Source organism: Cucumis sativus, chromosome 1 (assembly GCF_000004075.3).
Source record: "Cucumis sativus cultivar 9930 chromosome 1, Cucumber_9930_V3, whole genome shotgun sequence".
In the NCBI taxonomy this organism is placed as follows: domain Eukaryota; kingdom Viridiplantae; phylum Streptophyta; class Magnoliopsida; order Cucurbitales; family Cucurbitaceae; genus Cucumis; species Cucumis sativus.
Window position 1 is genome coordinate 3736725 of NC_026655.2, and position 17452 is coordinate 3754176.

Sequence of the window (17452 nt, forward strand, 5' to 3'; positions counted from 1 at the left end):
ATCAGTTGCAATTTTCTAACCCAACAGGTGTGAGAAATTTTGAAAATGTTTATATAAATTTTTGAAAGGTTAGAACTAAATTTGTAGTTTTAGAACTTTTAACAACCAAATAATTACAATTCATAGCTAGTCATGCTTGGATTATAAGTCTTCCTTTTCATGTGACATCATTAATGTCATTGGACTTTTTTTTGTTGTTAAAGATATGTCATTAGACTTAAACATCAATATTTTTGTCCATTTTAATCTTTTAACTAAAGAAGTAAGAAAATAACCATTTTATCAACTTAGCAATAGCCAAATCCATAAATTTTATCCAATTATGATATTACAAGAGTAGAACACTTCAAAAAAAAACTCGTAAGTTTATTTGTCTCGGTCAAATTGGCTGACCTCAACACCCGAGTTTCAGAAAAATTTAGTGATGCTCAACCTAGCTTTATTATTTGTTAATTGCTTAGCTAGAAAATAGTGTCAATAATCATTTGATCCTTCAACTTTATATTGTATTGTGCAATAGTGTAATGAGATGAACTGACTTGTTTTCTTTTTACACAATCATTATTTATGTACCGAATAAAAAGGTCACCAAACGAACCACCAGTTTATTTGGCAGAAACAGAAATGAGTAGATAACCAATGAGTGAATTCAAAAACAAATACATATATCTCTATAACAGTGAGAAAATTATGACAAACCAACACTGTTAATAGACACTGATCAAAGATTCAGAATCAAAGCTGTCAGGAAGAACTGTGGCAAAGCAAATCTACTTCATATTCCTGATTGAAGAAACAAATAGCAAAACATTATACCACAACTCCTCATCATCAACAAAAAATACATGTGTGTTTCCTCAGTAAAGACGCCCAGTTCGATGCAAGCCCCGGGCTTGCACTCTTTTTCAAGCAAATCGGTAATTTGGTACCTTAGCTTTAGCCATTTCTTGAGCAAAGTCCTCTGCTTCTTCTTTTTTGCTTTCAACTTCTCTTCTCTTAACTCCTCCTGTCAAGTGTCAATCACTAGAAAGTTAAAACCTGGCGGTTTCAAATAAAGCAGATATCATGTTGCCTAGAAGAACCAATTTGATTCTAAAGGCAGCACAAATTTTGGAAAAAGCAAATGGGGTCTCCTTGAAAATCTTACATTAGGACCAGATATGTCATGAGATAGTAATCCAGCTTAGGACAGGGAAGGGTTGTTATTTAAAACTTGGAAGGAAAGTAGGTACGGAGTAGACAAAAATACAATGCACCAACAAAAAGTAACTTCATCAGGATCATAACTCAGAATAACCGGCAGCCAACAAATAAAATCTATTAAAACTATGCCAAGGCCAACATTTTAGAAGAAAACTTCACCATAACCAACTTAGAAGTGGTCTCCAACTGATTACTATACAGAGAATTTCCTGTACCTATTTCCTCGGTGCAGTTTGTCAATTCCTTCTCCAAGCTTTCAATGCGTAGCTTGCCTTCCTTATGTGCTTCTGATAAGGAGTTCACATGGCTGCATCAGACAAATTTAAAGGTCACGAAGTTCATCTGGATGATAATGCAAATGCCTACAAATGTAGATGAACTGACTGCCTGCAAAAGGAATACAAAGTTACAGTATGTAACAATCTCGATTCACCAAATTCATCCAAATAACTGTTGAGGAGATGAAAAAACATTGAACACATTAAAGAATAAAGACACCCCATCACATTCTGCACATTAAAAGAGGAAAAACATTCAGCGTGAAACTTGCCCTCATCAGTTAAAAGCTTTTAGGCCGAGAATCTATTACTGTGTTCTCTTTCTTTAGCTGCATAATTAAAAATGATACCAATTATAGAAAAAGATTAAAGGAGCCGAAAAAGGCAGAAATCTATCACATTTGCCTAAATGTACAGGACACAGTACTTGGGAACATTAATGCCTTTTCTTATTCTAACAAAAAAGGGACTTTCTGTCCAAACCTGAGCCAATGAATGTGAAATTATGAGGATCAACAAGAAGGATACTTCCAAGTTCCTACAACTTGAAGCAACCACTTCTAATAATTTTAATTTCCATACTCGCATCACGAGAGAAACTCTAAGCAAGTAGACAGAAAATATACCCGTCCACATCTTGTCTCAATCCCTAAACCCTAAACATCTAGAACCATCAGAAAACAGTAAAACACATAATTATTTGCAGCGATTGCTTAAGCATGACCATGAAGAAATTCCCATAAGGGAGCTAATAGGGAGCTAAAAGGATAAAAAGGGAAAACCCAACTATAGTTTTCATTCATAAATGGGACTTTTTTTAAAAAAAATGTCCATTTCAATTTTGAAAAAGAGGTATACGGCTGGGCCAAAAGTAAAGAACCTCCATCCCTTTCCTGCTGACAAACAATTACAGGTCCAATCAAAGAAGGATAATACAATTCAACGAATTCATCGCGACAAGCCAAAAAATTGAGCAATACTTTGCTTTTGTCTACCGGGAGAGGAAAAAGATTACACTGGAAAGTACCTTAACGGAAGCGAACTTTATCCTCCGATGAGTGAGTACCAGAGAATATCATCGCAAGAAAACGTGCAAGTAAGAGAATTCGAATCCTCGACAGCAATGCAAAAAATAAATCAAAATTGATTTGGTTTCCGATAATTGGTCGGGTCCCATCCCATCGTCAGCCAATCAGATATTTTATTTTTGGAAAAGAATTGTAAATGCTTCGTATGTGACCATGATTGGTTCAGTTATGGCTTCCTGAATCCGACGCCTTTTTGAAGATTGGACCTCAAAACACTCAAACTCCAAGCTGAAATTTCTTCTCCGAACCCAGTCTGACTTATCGGTGAATTCAAGATCCTCAATGGTTGCAGCGCAGTAGCAAAGAGTCACATTCATTTGGCCCGTGGAGCAGCCGCATCTTTCCAGATCTCTCTTTCACAATGCTACCACTGAAATCCTCACCCATCCAATCCTCTCAATCACCTGCTGCAAATTTTCCGTCGACCACCCCGATGAAATCAACAACGGCGGCGACTATCCAAATGTTGAAAGTCAACCGCCGCGTATGGCCGTCGTCGATGCCAATTGCGTAAAAATCGTGGTGTTCGACGGCGAATTTACAGCAAGTGATCGAGAGAATTGGACGGCTTAGAGAAATCCGTGGTGGTCGACGGCGAACTTGCAGCATATAATCGAGAGGATTGGACGGCCGAGGAATTCATTAATTGGTAGCATTGTTGTGAAAGAGAGTTCTGCGAAGAAACCGCTGCTTCACGGCGAAATGAATGTCACTCTCCGCCACAGACCTTGAATTCACCGATAACTCATACTCGCTTCGGCACCGGAAATTTCGACTTGGAGCTCGTTTCCTGGTCGGATTATGGAACAAACAAAAAAAGGCTTCGGATTCAAGAAACGATAATCGAACCGTTCATGCTCAAGATCAACCTTCAAATTTGTGATGTATATATATACATCGATACGTAATACGTCCACCTTTTTTATCTTCACAAGTGGTGACAATTTCTAAAGACTTTCCTAATACCTTCACTACAAATTACAATTTTATTTTTTATTTTTCTTAAACAAATAATATAATTCAATTAGGAAATTTCTCATTTCCCATTTTTATTTACCATTTGGACAATTTTGTTACAAAATTTGCTCTTTTTAAATTCCTTATTTTGAAATTTGTAACAATTCTCCCGAATTAAATATCAAATTTTATTATTATATGATATGATGTTGAGTTTGTATTTTATAAAAATATTGAGTTTCAATTTATCTTTTTTACTTATAGAAATATCTTATTATATCCCAACACTAATTTCTATTCCAGTCGGTCAAATTTTTGTTACAAGGTGATATAAGAAAATAGTTTGAGTTCAATTATGGAAATGGCAAAAAAAAAAAAATTTAGAAAAAACATCTTATAACAAATAATTAAGTATATCTATCAGATTGTTATCCACTATTAAATTTGTTATTTTTATAAAAAAAAAATTTGCTATTTTTACAAACACCCGTTAAAATATCGTCATAAAGTGCAATGAGATATTAAAGTGAAGCTTAACAGATAGAAAAGCCAAAGAAAAGATTAGACGATAACGAGTTAGCTTGAACAGATGCATTAAACTATATATTCAATCACACGTCAGCCTTTTTTTAATTTATATTTTTTTCAACCATTCTTATGGGATGGACTTAACGATCATCACACATACTTTGTACAATATCTTTATCAAAATCTTAGACCAAGTTTTATTTTAATTCTTTTTTTTTTTTACAACTAGCACTTTCATTTTAAATTTTGCATAAATATTCTCTTGGAAGCAATTTTTTATTTAATATTAGTACAATTTATGTAATGTTTTTTTTAATCCGAAAACAAAAGGTTTAATATTTATTTATAATTATATCGTTCGACTTAAAATAAAAAATTTGAATAGATTGTTGTATTTAAACAATAGAAACTCAATTATGTAAGGTATTTAAAAGTATAAAAGTCAAATTAATTAATAAGCAGGAAAGTTGTAGGATTATGGCACATTTAAGCCAATAATTTATTTGGGTGGTGTTTAATGAAAAATATTAGTTATAACCAAATATTAATTAAGAAATAATCTTTTTTTTTTTGTGTGTGTTTAAGCCAATAATTTTTGTAAATGATTTCAACTTTTGTTCACTTACAGTAATTCGTCATTTTAACCATCAAGTCCTAGCTTCAATATGTTCAATTTTTCCACCTGCATTTAATTACAATACATTTTCAAAAAGAAATAATAACAATTCGCCACTTTTCATACAAGTTTTGTTGTATATGGAAGAATATGTCCACCACGTGGTAGAGAAGACAGTTTCAAATCGTAACGTCATGAATCCTAATTCAAAATGTGAGGAAGTGTTTGGTGAATGAAAGTGTGTGAACCGTGTTTGGTAATAGAAGGAAAATGGGAAGAAAGGCTTTCCGTATTGAACTAATCCAATCCTAATGCTTTGACTGGTACATCTTTCGATTTGTTTGAACCGTCTCATCATTCTAAAAGCATCACCATCTTGATGTGACACTGATTTCTTTGACATCGACGAGTGTTTTGAGAGATTATGGGGTATACTTTTGTGTCTTTTTTCGTATTTTTATTTTATTATTAACTTTTTCAAACCGTCTAAATTCATAAAGGATGATGATATATAAATTTGATAATTTTGTAAGTTATTAGTAAGCTTATGATATTTTTGTAATTTAATCTTTTTATGATATTAACTGATTTGTTTCTTTTTTACACAATCTTTAGGCGCCTGTTTCTGGCCATCAACTTGCTAGAGTTGCTGCATCCTAGGGTAGTCGACTGGGTAGATTTGTTTCGTTCGTCCTCGGAGGAGGGGGGGTGGGGTTTCTGATTGTGTCCCTTCTGGTTTTTTTCAGCCTAACATCACTGGTCAACAGACTCAGCACCAATTTTCTCGTATTATTAATTTTAGACACAGTTAATTTGGCAAAACAAGATGAATAGAAGTAATGAGATGATTAAGAAAAAAACATGGAATGGGTGAATTCAAAACTTCCCGTATAACAAGATGCACAAATCCAGCATTCATGTTTCAAATACAAAAATAGACAGATATCTACAACAGTGAGGGAAATGTGGCAAACCAACACTCTGAGAAAAGCCACTCTGATAAATAAATAAAAAATCAAAATCAGAGCTGCCAGAAAAGACAGTGACAAAGCAAATCTACTTCACATTCCTGATTGCAGCAAACAATGGGCAGAACCTTATAGCACAACTCCATTTATGGAACCTACTATCTTTCTTTATAATCATCTATAAGTGCATGTCTTATTTTGCAGTGAAATTCACCAGTTCTGTACCAAAGGCACTCATTGCAAAGTATGAGTTGGAGCAAACGAATGAGAAAGAGGTAAGTTACAAGAATGATGACATTAGTAAAGCAATGCAATGCAAACCTCTTATTTACATTCTTTCTCAAGCAGCTTTTAATTGATACGCCAGCTACTATATTTCCCGCATGCACCTTGCAACAGGAAATGATCTGTTTTGTCCTTTTAGAACCTGTAAAGAAGAAGCCGTTAGTTAATAAATAAACTTGGTGCTTGAAGTGGGATATAATCAACTTCAAACCAGGCATAATACCTGTGCCTCTAACTGGGCAATTCTCTGTAAAGATGCTTGCTCAATGCAAGCCCGACGCTTGCACTCTTCTTCAAGCAAACCAGTAATTTGGTACCTTAGCTCGGCCATTTCTTGAGCAAGGTCCTCTGCTTCTTCTTTTGCTTTCAACTTCTCCTCTCTTAACTCCTCCTGTCAAGTGTCAACTACTAGACGTTAAAACTTGGAGGCTTCAAATAAACAGAATCATATTGCCTAGAAGAACCAATTCACTGACAATTTGGTTTCTAAAGGCAGCTCAACATTTGGAAAAAGCAAATGCGGTCTCCATGAGAAACTTGCATCTTTCTGTTAGAAATCAGAGACGATCATACGCATCATACCTTGAGTTGCTCCACAAGAAGTTCATAATCTAGTATCTGCTTTTTCATCACATCCATTTTGGCTTCTGAATTGGCATCTGCAAATAGTGCAACTGCTAATTTTGGAAGAAGATGGCCTAAGACATCGCCACAACTGTCATAAAAAATAATAATATGTAAATGGTGGGCCAAGAATTTCCATCCACTTCTAAATAAGCATTTCCAAAGTGTACTAATGGATTCTCTAGGACCAGATATGTCAAGATAGTAATCAGCTTTCACTCTTCACGGAGGGAAGGGTGTTTATTTATAACTTAGAAGGAAAGCAGGTACCGAGTAAACAAAAATATGATGGCACCAACGAAAAGTAACTTCATCAGGATCATAACTCAAAATAACTGTCAGCCAATGCAACAAAGAAAATCTGGACCCTACATAATCTATTAAAACTCTGTGAAGTCTGGGTTGTACCCAGCTTTTTGTACATCCATTGGTTTGTGCAGCCCAAACAGCATCCATTAAAAATTTGTCATGTATTATTTTTTTCAAAAAACAGAATTTTTTTTCTTTTACTATGTATGAAAAAAGGGATGCATGGATGAGGTGCAGCCTATTAATTGCCCTTTTCCAAAAAGAAAACTTCACAATAACCATAGAAAACTATGATGAAAAGACCCTTACAAAGTAAGAACCAACACGTATGGTCAACAATGAAGTTCTGGCACATGTCCCAAAGTAATGAAAATCCAGAGGCATAGACTGTGGATTTTAAAGTTAAATCATAAGTACCTATTCTTAAGTATTGATGTTAACTTGCCATCTCGGTCATTCCTCATAGTATTTTGTGATCTCTCCTTGTTTTCAATCAATTCCTCAACGCTTCGACAAAATGTGGAGGCATTTCTTGTTGACACATCCAGCTCTCTTTGAAGTTCCTCATTTTCTGTCTCCAGAAACTTGACATTTCTCTGTGCATTCTGAAGCTCCTCAATCAATCTATCCATTTTATCATTTTGACTAAGAGCTTCTTCCTGGAATTTCTTAGTTTCTATGTAACGTTGCTCCATGGCCAACATATCTAATTTCATACTCTCAATTTCGCATTGGGACTCCAATGTAATAGCTGAGATGGACTCCTCAAGTTTTTCTACATTGGAATTTGATTCTCGTAGCTCCTGTTCCTTGTCATCTAGTTTCTGCATCAAGAAAAGACACTCTGAGTTTGAACGTTTCACCTCTTCCTCTAACTTGCTAGCCTTTTCTTGCGAATGCTCCATATGCACTAATTTAAATTCAAGGCTTTCAACGTGATCTACAAGGTAGGTTAATTCTGTGTTCCTTGTACATAGTTGATCCTGCAGGTAATCTGTGATGAATGTTGTTGTTGGACTAAGTTAAAAAAAGACTCATAAGAATGAATATGACGTCAAGAAAGGAGGGTAGCATGCTGACACAGACATTGAGCATGCCAGAAATTCAACAATCATCATTTTCTTAGAATCATTAACGACTAAAAAATGCAATAATATTCTACATGTCAGCCCTTAACGCAAACAATCAGTTGTCAGAAAAAATTATACACGTAAAAAAATGACACTAAAAAAGAAACAATAAATAAAAGAACAAATAATTTCATAACTCAATATTGCTACAATTTAGGGTTATAAGAAGGTTTAAAAGAGAAAGAAAATGACTATTCCTAAACTCCAATTCTAGGAGTTGACAATTAAGAAAAAAAAATTCAAAAATCACATAAGTTCATATGCACGGGCATACCTATGGATATCTATAAACCCCAATACCAAACATGGAAAGTTTTTTAGTATTCTCTCTTCACAGTGTCCAGAGAGTAGTGAAAACAAAATCATATAAAGAATCTTTCTGCACACTATATCATAACAACAACAAATCACACCCTTTATTTTTCAGTGACAAAAATAATGGGTTAGAAAAGAAGATTTCAATGGTGAAGAGGATCGGGATTTTCATGGTGACCAGCAACCAGAGTTCCAAAAATAAGGAAATGAAGTCGTTTGTATAACTACCATTGAAAGAATTTTCATATCATTCATTCCAATATCTATTCAAACACAACCTCTATAATAAATTATATTAGTCTTTACGTATTCGACTATCATTATTAAATGTCTATTTCAATCAGAAAAGCTAATTGGTAAGATAGACTTTTCAATTTGGTCCATAACTGATTTTAAAAGGTTCCTCAAATGTTCAATTACAAAAGTCCAACTTAGAAGTGGCTGTACCTATTTCCTGAGTGCAGTTTGTTAACTCCTTCTCCAAGTTTTCAATGCGCAGCTTGTCTTCCTTACGTGCTTCCGATAAGGAGTTCACATGTAGTTCAAGCTGCTGCATCAGACAAAGTCAAAGCACAAAGTTTATTGGGATGATAAAAGAAATGTTTACATTATGTTTCAAGTGCACATTTTAGATGAACTGCGTAGGCATGTAAAAGGAATATAAAGTTAAAATATAAAACAATCTTCATCCGCTAATTTCATCCAAAATACAAATAGCTTCTGCGAAGATACAAAAACATCGAGCACATTGAAAGAGAAAAGAACACTCGGCATGAAACTTACCCTTATCAGTTCAAAACTTTGAGGTCGTGAATCTATTAGTGTGTCCTTTTCTTTCTTTAGCTGCATGATTAGAAATTATACCAATTAAAGAAAAAGCTTAAAGAAGATGAAAAGGCACAAAGTTATTAAATTTTCCCCAATATACAGTACACATATAATACTTAAGCACATTAATGTCTAATCTTATTTTAAGAAAAAGGAACTTTATGTCCAAACTTGAGCCAATATCACAGACATTATACGAGTCACAAGAAGAATATTTCCCACAACTTGAAGCAATACAACCACTTATAGTAATTTTAATTTCCAAACTCGTGTCACGAGAGAAACTTGCAGCAAGTAGACAGAAAATATACCTGCCGACATCTTGTCCCAATCTCTAGAAGTTCCTCTAAATCAGATGAACTATAGCTATTGCTCCTGCGACTGAACATTGGTGAAATAGAATCCTTAGACTTACGAGGAATGCACAGGGGACAAGGCCAATTACCTGGACATGTAAAACCATCAGAGAAAACGTAAAACACGAAATTATTTATAATAATTACTAAACCATGATCATAAACAAACTCCCACAAAGAATAAAAAGGAAAACCCAACTACAGTTTTCATTTACAAAATGGGAATTTTTTTTTAAAAAATGTCAATTTCAATTTTCAAACAAAAGGTCCACAGTTGGGCACATAGAAAAGGAATTACACCTCCATCCCTTTTACAACTACAGGTTCAGTTAATGAAAAAGGATAATAAGGTTCAACAAATTCATCACAACAAGCCAAAAATCCCTTCAAACAAATTACAGGAAACTTTAACCAAGTAATCCATACGCAAAGCATATTGAACAATGAACAATACTTTGCTTTTATTTACCGGAAGCTGAAAAAAAAAAAACTAGACAGGAAAGTACCTAAGCGAAAGCGAACTTTATCCTCCGAATATTGATGATTTTGAAAGAGAAATGGCTCGCAGAAAACGTACAAGGAAGCGAATTTGAATCCTTGGAAAGCAAATTCAATAACAGTCGAGAAAATGCATCAAAATTGATTTGGTTTCCAAATTCCAATAATTGTCGGGTCCCATCCCTTCGCCAGCAAAGAAAAATGGCGGAGATTTCAAGCTGTCATGAATCATTGCGGTGGAATTGAATTGAACTGATTTGGGCCGGTTTAACACTTCAAATATTTATAGAGTTGGGCCTCAACGGCCCAAACAAATATAAATTTAACAATTAAAGATTTATTAAAATAAATATTGTTTATTTCATATTTTTAGTATATTTACTGAAAAATGGTTAAAAAAACTATAATTAATTTTATATTTTAGTAGTTTTTTTACAAGGGTTTAGGATTTAAGAAATTTTAAATGTTACGAAATATTATAATTTTCAACTTTAAAAACTAGTTGACGATCAATGATAGATCACAAAATTAAAAAACAATCATTATTGAATCTATGTCATAATTTCTATGTAAAGGATAGTCTTAAAACTTCTTTTTAGGGTTCGACCAGCTTACACGTGTGTAGGTGACCTCTTAGTTAGATATTAAGACTATGTCTTCTTTTTTTACTACTAGGTTGTGATGGTTAAATTTAAAATATTTTTAAAAAAATGATTAGCAATATTTGTGTTTATACACGGTGGTTCCTAAAACTTTAAGATGAGTGAGGTATAAATGAAAAGCTTAGAATTTTGCCTTTATATCCATTTTTTAAATGCATATATATTTATAAAAGCACATTTTATTAAATAAACCGAACAATGATATGAATTTCAATTTTTAGTCTCTTAATGTATGTCTTACCTAATCGAGCTAGGTTTAAATCGACGTTTATAAACTAACACCAAAGGTTTGAGTAGCTATTTTAACACTATGTACTGGAAAGAAAATATAGAGAGTAATGAATTTGTGTCGAAAAGTAAGAAAATATAGAGAGTAATGAATTTGTGTCGAAAAGTAATGTTATGCATTATATAACATCACATGTAGTACGATCTCATAAGTCGAAGCTACATTTACAAGTGATTTTTAAATGCCCATCAAATCAATATTGATTCAACTACTCTCATAAAGCTTACATCAATAGAAGATATTTATAGTTTTAACATTTACATAAAAATAAAAATGAGAAAGATTATGAACTATACGGTTTAACATTTGAATGTTGACGAAGCCTTAATTATACTAATTGACATTAAAAGTTTTAATTATACTAATTTTACAAATAGATCCATAAAAGAGTGAAATCAAATTAATATTTACGAAAAATTATAAAAATTCAAAAAACGTAGAATGTTATTAAGGTACAAAATGTTTGCTTCTTGATTTTTGTCTACAGTAGAATAGAAATACTATTCCACTGTTTACGTCGAATATCGAACCACAAAAACGTAATAATATCGACACAAATATCTAAAATTTGAATGAAAATTTAAATAAGATGTTATGGTATTTTATAAAAAAGTTTATAATTTATCCAAACTGTTTGATAACCCAATTTAAAATTAGAAGAAGACCAAAAATAGTATAATAAATAGCAAATCAATCTAACCAATCCATGCCACTTTGCTTAATCCCAACACAATAGTGGGGTAACCCCATTTGTCCAACCTACAATACAATACTTTACTTTAATTTGAATTCATAATTACCCATTAAGATGAATTAGTTAATTGACTAAGGTGAAAAATGATATCCCCCACCCAAAAAGAAAATCAACCAAAACATAAGTAAAGAATCATTCCCTTTTGTTTTCATTTCCCAAATTAACATTTCAACCAAATCAAATCACATAGAAAAGTTAAAGAAATTAATATTGAAATCAATAAACTCCCCCTTTTGATAATGTTTAGTGCTTAATTACATGTAAAGAAAAAGCTTAGTTAAATAAAAAAGAACACCCAACACCCTCTAATGTGGCAAACTCACAAGCCCTATTGGAAGTGTACTTAAATGCACCAAAAGAAGTTAGTTAGACTTCTTCTTAATTAGATCCCTAAAGATTTGAAAAGTCACTTTACCATTATTATTGCTTACTTAATATCTTATTATATCATTAATAGTTTTTGTTAAACTTCCATCACCCAATTAAATTTTTTGTTTCATTCGTTCATCATCCTAAACTTTCTCATTTGTTTTATTTCACTTTTACACTTCCAAATTTATATTCATTTTAGTTTGAAGTTCTTAAGTACTTAATATAATATATACCATTCTAACTTATATGAACTCTACTAATACTATGTTAAGTAGAAATTTGGGTACAATGGTGAAGATAAAGATTATGCAAAATTTAAGTATTAAATTTGAAGGACTAAGGTAAAGTATAAAATGAAGAGAGAAACGTTTCAATAGGTAGAACTGATTTTCATAATGGAAGGGAAGATGGATAATTGAATCTCAGGCTGGAATGTGGAAGAAACAGATTTGAAGAAGTGGGTAAAAACCAATTCAATGGAAGGTGAGGTATAGAGTATTGAGTTATATGAAATGGTTGCAAATTCATCGTCTTTTTTTGTTTGACATTGTGTTAGAAGTAGGAATGGAGGTTTGAAGGATAGTGCATTGTGTGAATCGAACTATGTTTACATGTAAAATCAATACTAAAAAGAGGAGTTGAGAGAAGGTGTGTTTCCAAATCAAACCCAAACAAGAAGCAAAAAAGACTCATCTTTCCATTGCTGAATTTTTGCAATCTTACAAATTATAACAAAAACCATCATATTGATTCAGAAAAATTATAACTTGGATTTCCAAATCTGTTTAAAGAATCAATGAATCATAGCGAAAAAGGGTAAAGGCTATACTGTACAATGCCCGAACCAGCAAGCAAACCAAGCACTCAAATCAAACCCACTAATGCTTGCTCGTGCGAATGGCTTCCACCGACCCACCATGGCTCCATAGACCCCAAATGGCTGCTGCCCTCTTCATCGATTGGTGCTGGGAGATTCAGATCCAGGTAGTCTCTTATTTCTGCCTCTGGTTTCTGATTCGATTTGGTTTCTGGCAATTTGTTTCTGGATTCTGACCCATTTATTAAATGGGACCTTTTATGGCCGCCCAAAGCTTGGCCTGAACTAAAAATCTTGAAGCAAATTGAGCATTGATGATGCTTTCTGATCTTTTTCTCATAACCCATGTGAATTTCTGATTCCTGGTGATTTTCCACCTCTAATGCTGTGGCTGTGGACTTACTTTCAAATGTTGGGTCGTTTGAAATCTCCGTTTCGATGCTATTTTCACTGTTTTCTGTCTTTGAAGCTAAGCATCCTTTGGTTTTCTTGTGACTGGCTCTATGCCCACCAAGTGCTTGATATGAGTGAAAGATCTTGTTGCAAGAATTACACTGGAATTTGCTTCTCTTTCCTTTGCTTTTGTATGATTCTGAGTTTAGTTCATTGGGTGTTGATCTTCTGAAGGAATTTGACCTCAATTCCCCATTTGAAAGCTCATGGAACTTTCTCTGATCTGAATTGAACTTACTGGAATTGAATTGAGGTTGGTTAATGTCAGTTTGGTTGTTGGAACTTGATCCAAATATGTCATCTTGCTGAAACTTCTCTTCGTTCTTGTTCATCTTGACAGCAGAAGCACTGATTTCTGAGTTTGACTCTTCAAATTTGAGACACCCAGAATCCATCTCACTGAGCTTCAACTTTCTGCTGTGGAAGTCTTTCAATTGCCCCATGTATACAGAAGGAATAGCTTCAACAACTTTGGAGAAATGATTTTTTGGAACTAGAGATGGAACTTGTTTAGGCATAAAGTTGTTGTCAGAAGACTCGGTGGTTGAATAAAACCCACCAACATCTCTAGAAAGCATCATTAAACACAAAGCAACCTCTTCTTGTTCTTGATCATTCTGATCAGAAACAGATGAAGAAGCAGCAGCAGCAGCAATAGCAGCAAATGAAAAAGAAGATGAAATTTCAGCAGCCATGTACCTTGTTTGTTTCCTGGATCTCTTCCCACGATTTGCACCTGCAGTTTCATTATCTGATTGGCTATCAAACTCCAAATTACTAGAAACTCTCTCAGTTTCTGTTGAGTGACATTTCATATGGCCAAACAGGGCCTTCCAAGACTGAAAGCTTTTACCACATTCTCTACAGAACCTGTCCTCAGCACTGAATTCAGCAAGCTTGCAAGTCTTTCTGGGGTTCTTTCTAAGACTATAACCATCAGAAGTCCCATCTCCCAGAAACTTTCCAGCTTTTTTCAAATTCATCTTCTTCGGATTTTCCCCAGTTTCACTATTGATAAAATGGGACCGCATGTGACCTCCTAAAGATCTCCCACAAGGGAAGCTCCTATTGCACAACTTGCAGAAGTGTTTGAACTCTCGATTAGCCTCCATCAGCAAAAACTAGGATTCAACAAGGAAGAAGCAGTAGAGATCCAAAATCCAGCCAAAGCCAACTGTAACAATGCTAAAGCCAAAGCTCAGAGATAGAAAGAAAGAGAGAGGAGAGGAAGAAAAAAGAAGACAACCCAGATCAGAAAATTAAAGTAGAGAGCTCAAATTTAGTGAGTAAAGTAGTAAACTCCATAAGAGCAGAGGAAGCTTAATCTTTTCTTTGTTTTTTCCTTTTTCTGATGTGATGACAGAAAACACATCTCTCAGATTTGATGAATTCTAGTGATGGAGAGAAAGAAGAGGATCTGATGCACAAAAGGTGGAAAAAGGGAAAGCTTGGTTAATGTAAGTTCCAAATAGCTTTTTTCTCTCACCACTAGCTTCTGTTGGGCAGTTGAAAGTTTTAAGGGAAGGAAGGGAGAAAAAAGAAAAAAGCAAAGAAAGAAAAATAATGTTAGAAGTTTGGGGGAGGTGCTACTTTTATTGCTAATGATGGATATGAACAAAGCATGGAAGAAAAATAAAAAGGGGAAGCTAAGTTTAAGCTTAGGTTAGGCAGGTAGTGAGTGATTGTTTCTTTTATTTGTGACTATGTTGGGAGGAGAAATCCATGCATGAAAGCAAAGATAAAGAGAAAGGGAGAGAGGTAAATAAGAAGAAAGCAAGGAGCACGTGCAGGAAGTGAAGTGACCCACAAATCCAATGGCTCAAGATTTGTCTTTGCTTACTGGTGACTATCCCTATGGTTGAGGAACCTCCTAAACTAACTGTCTTCCTAACAATTCCTTCCTTTGTCTTCATATAAAGGAATTGCATCTCTCTTTTTTTCCTCTTTCTGTGGGCCTCTTATTCTATCATTTGGACTTATATATATAAATATATCTCATTTTGTCCCTTTTCTTTCTTTGTTATTACTATCCAAAATGACTCAGTTCTAATGGAGCAGTTCTATACTGTTTCACACCACAGTATTCAATCAATCTTCATTTGATGGAACCAAATACTATGCTTTTCTTTTTAAAAAAAAAAAAAAAAATCAAACACTATGGACCCGTTACATAACTGTTACGTTTTTTTCTTTGTATGTTTTTCATCGTTCAAAATTAAGTTTATTTTTTCTCAATTTCTTACCTGATTTTCTATTAAATTCTTAACGAGATTTCAAGAATAAAAACCTCTTTTCAAAAATTACATTTCTAGTTTTCAAATTCCGGCTTTGTTTTTAAGATATCAATAAAAGTGGATAACGAAAAACAAAAAAACAAATGATTATCAAACTAGGTTTATAATTCAAGTTTAGAATCAATCGACTAATTTAATTGATCATATATGCACTCAAGTTACATATGCTATAACGTTTGGAACTACATTTTCAAACATTAATGATCATATACCCCGTATCGGTACTACTTTTAATCATTCAACGTCAATTTTAATAGGATGAGGCATGCGTATTTTAAACAATTAATAGATTTTGAATAATTAAAAGTATATTTTCAAGCGATTTTAAACATTTCAAGACCACTTCGTACATGCACTAGATCGTAGTCTTGTTTTTCATGCACGACTTTATTTTTGGATCATTGGTCCTAATTTAGTACTGTTTTTTCGGTCACTCGGTTTCTTGTTGTATATAAATTTAGATACTAAAAGACAAAGCTATTTGTGTATTAGATTTTATTTTAAAAGCAAGGAAGAGATTATTTTTGCAAATGATGTATTAAGTGAAATACATTCATTTAAGGTAATACATACACAAATATAATGGGAAAGAACAGTGTAATGAACTGTGGAATGATAGAAATGTGAAGATGGTGTTAAACATTAATGATTTATTTGTTGTGAACCACTTTTTTGTATTTCTGTGGGCTGAATAATCAATGTTTGCTTAGGTAACTTGAAAATACAATATATCACAAGATTGAACATGGAATGGAAAGCACTTTGCCTTTTGAAGATGCCAAGTGGTCCATTTTTAACTCTCTCCCTCTTGTAGATGTATAAGTACTTGTCTTTTCTATTAACGTTCGTTTTTATTGATTATTACTAATTGCGAGAACAGTGGATTAAACCTTGACCTCAAAAGGTCAAGAAATAGTCTATATATAGCTAATCTCGCTTTGGCTTTAATTCAAATTTTCGAGTATTAGTAAGAATAACAACAAACAAAACTGTATGTCAGTATATAACATTGTAAAACAATTTAGAAAATGAGTCTATAACATACGGTAGGAACATTTGTTGATGTGATTCCATGTGCTTTATTTCATTTTCAGTAAATTAATTAACTACTTAGAAATAAGTATTGATTGAGTGCTTAAAGAAAATCAAAAGTTAAAAGCAAGAAGCATACTTCAACTGGTATAGTGTTTATACTACTGATCTAAAAGTTCAAAGTTCGATTTAAGTTCAAATAACTCGACATGTTCTAAACATTGGAATAAAATTGAAAATTCAAATTTGAATAGGACAATCTAAGTTATGCTACAATTGCTCTAAAGTGGATGGATGACTTTTTTTATTATATGTGAACGTCCAAACCAGCTTACACGAACCTTAACTAATCTCAAGGAACACAATCTATTTGATCTTCGTATCAAGAAAACTCGAACAAAATGGCATGCATTTACTGTAAAAACACACTCATCACACTAACACACTCATCACACTCTTGTTGAAGTAAAAAAAAAGGGTTGGCTCTTGTTATAGACATGGCCGGCTTGTCATTGAATAATAAACAAATGTCACTGTCAAATTAGCTCGAAAAATGAAAAGGAAAGGAAAAGTTCATTTGCTTCCACTTGACTTCAATGGCAGGCTGCTGCTTGTCTGTTTATATGAGTGTTCTGAACTTTTCCTTGTTTTTTTCTTCAACCTCTTAAACAACAGCAAACCAAATCAATCCAAATAGAAGAAAGTGAAGAATAGTTACAAACTTACAAGGCTTGGCTTTGAAATAAACAGAGTATAAGTATTTTTGCTGTTTCAAAGGAACTATCCCCCAACCCCA

General features: G+C 33.5%; 2 protein-coding genes across 5 annotated transcripts; both read right to left on the reverse strand.

The window, feature by feature from the left end:
- Nucleotides 1-4717: 4717 nt before the first annotated feature.
- LOC101221046 (protein Hook homolog 1) lies at nt 4718-10209 on the reverse strand. 4 transcript variants are annotated; one of them, XM_031880405.1, is made up of 9 exons: nt 9992-10208; nt 9441-9574; nt 9085-9144; nt 8749-8851; nt 7274-7850; nt 6506-6638; nt 6147-6314; nt 5960-6065; nt 4718-4736 (listed from the first exon to the last, which is right to left on the reverse strand). In XM_031880405.1, exons 2-8 carry the CDS (start codon nt 9516-9518, stop codon nt 6009-6011), a joined length of 1176 nt encoding a protein of 391 aa, XP_031736265.1. In that variant the 5' UTR covers nt 9519-9574; nt 9992-10208; the 3' UTR covers nt 4718-4736; nt 5960-6008. The 4 variants fall into 4 exon arrangements, with proteins under 4 accessions (XP_031736265.1, XP_004137423.1, XP_011650085.1 ...); XM_004137375.3 differs by lacking the exon at nt 4718-4736 and having other exon boundaries at nt 5519-6065; nt 8749-8848; nt 9992-10209; XM_011651783.2 differs by lacking the exon at nt 4718-4736 and having other exon boundaries at nt 5519-6065.
- Nucleotides 10210-12734: 2525 nt separating this feature from the next.
- On the reverse strand, nt 12735-15405 carry LOC105434710 (zinc finger protein ZAT4). The gene has a single exon (XM_011651793.2). The coding sequence runs from the start codon at nt 14440-14442 to the stop codon at nt 12925-12927; it is 1518 nt and encodes a 505-aa protein (XP_011650095.1). The 5' UTR covers nt 14443-15405; the 3' UTR covers nt 12735-12924.
- Nucleotides 15406-17452: the final 2047 nt, after the last annotated feature.

Excerpts from the sequence above, each read along its gene's own strand:
- LOC101221046 (XM_031880405.1), bottom strand. The coding sequence starts at position 9,518 with ATGTTCAGTCGCAGGAGCAATAGCTATAGTTCATCTGATTTAGAGGAA. Across the intron at positions 9,145-9,440 it reads TTGGGACAAGATGTCGGCAG|CTAAAGAAAGAAAAGGACAC; the intron begins GTATATTTTCTG and ends CTAATCATGCAG. Across the intron at positions 6,066-6,146 it reads TTGCCCAGTTAGAGGCACAG|GTTCTAAAAGGACAAAACAG; the intron begins GTATTATGCCTG and ends TCTTCTTTACAG.
- LOC105434710 (XM_011651793.2), bottom strand. The coding sequence starts at position 14,442 with ATGGAGGCTAATCGAGAGTTCAAACACTTCTGCAAGTTGTGCAATAGG.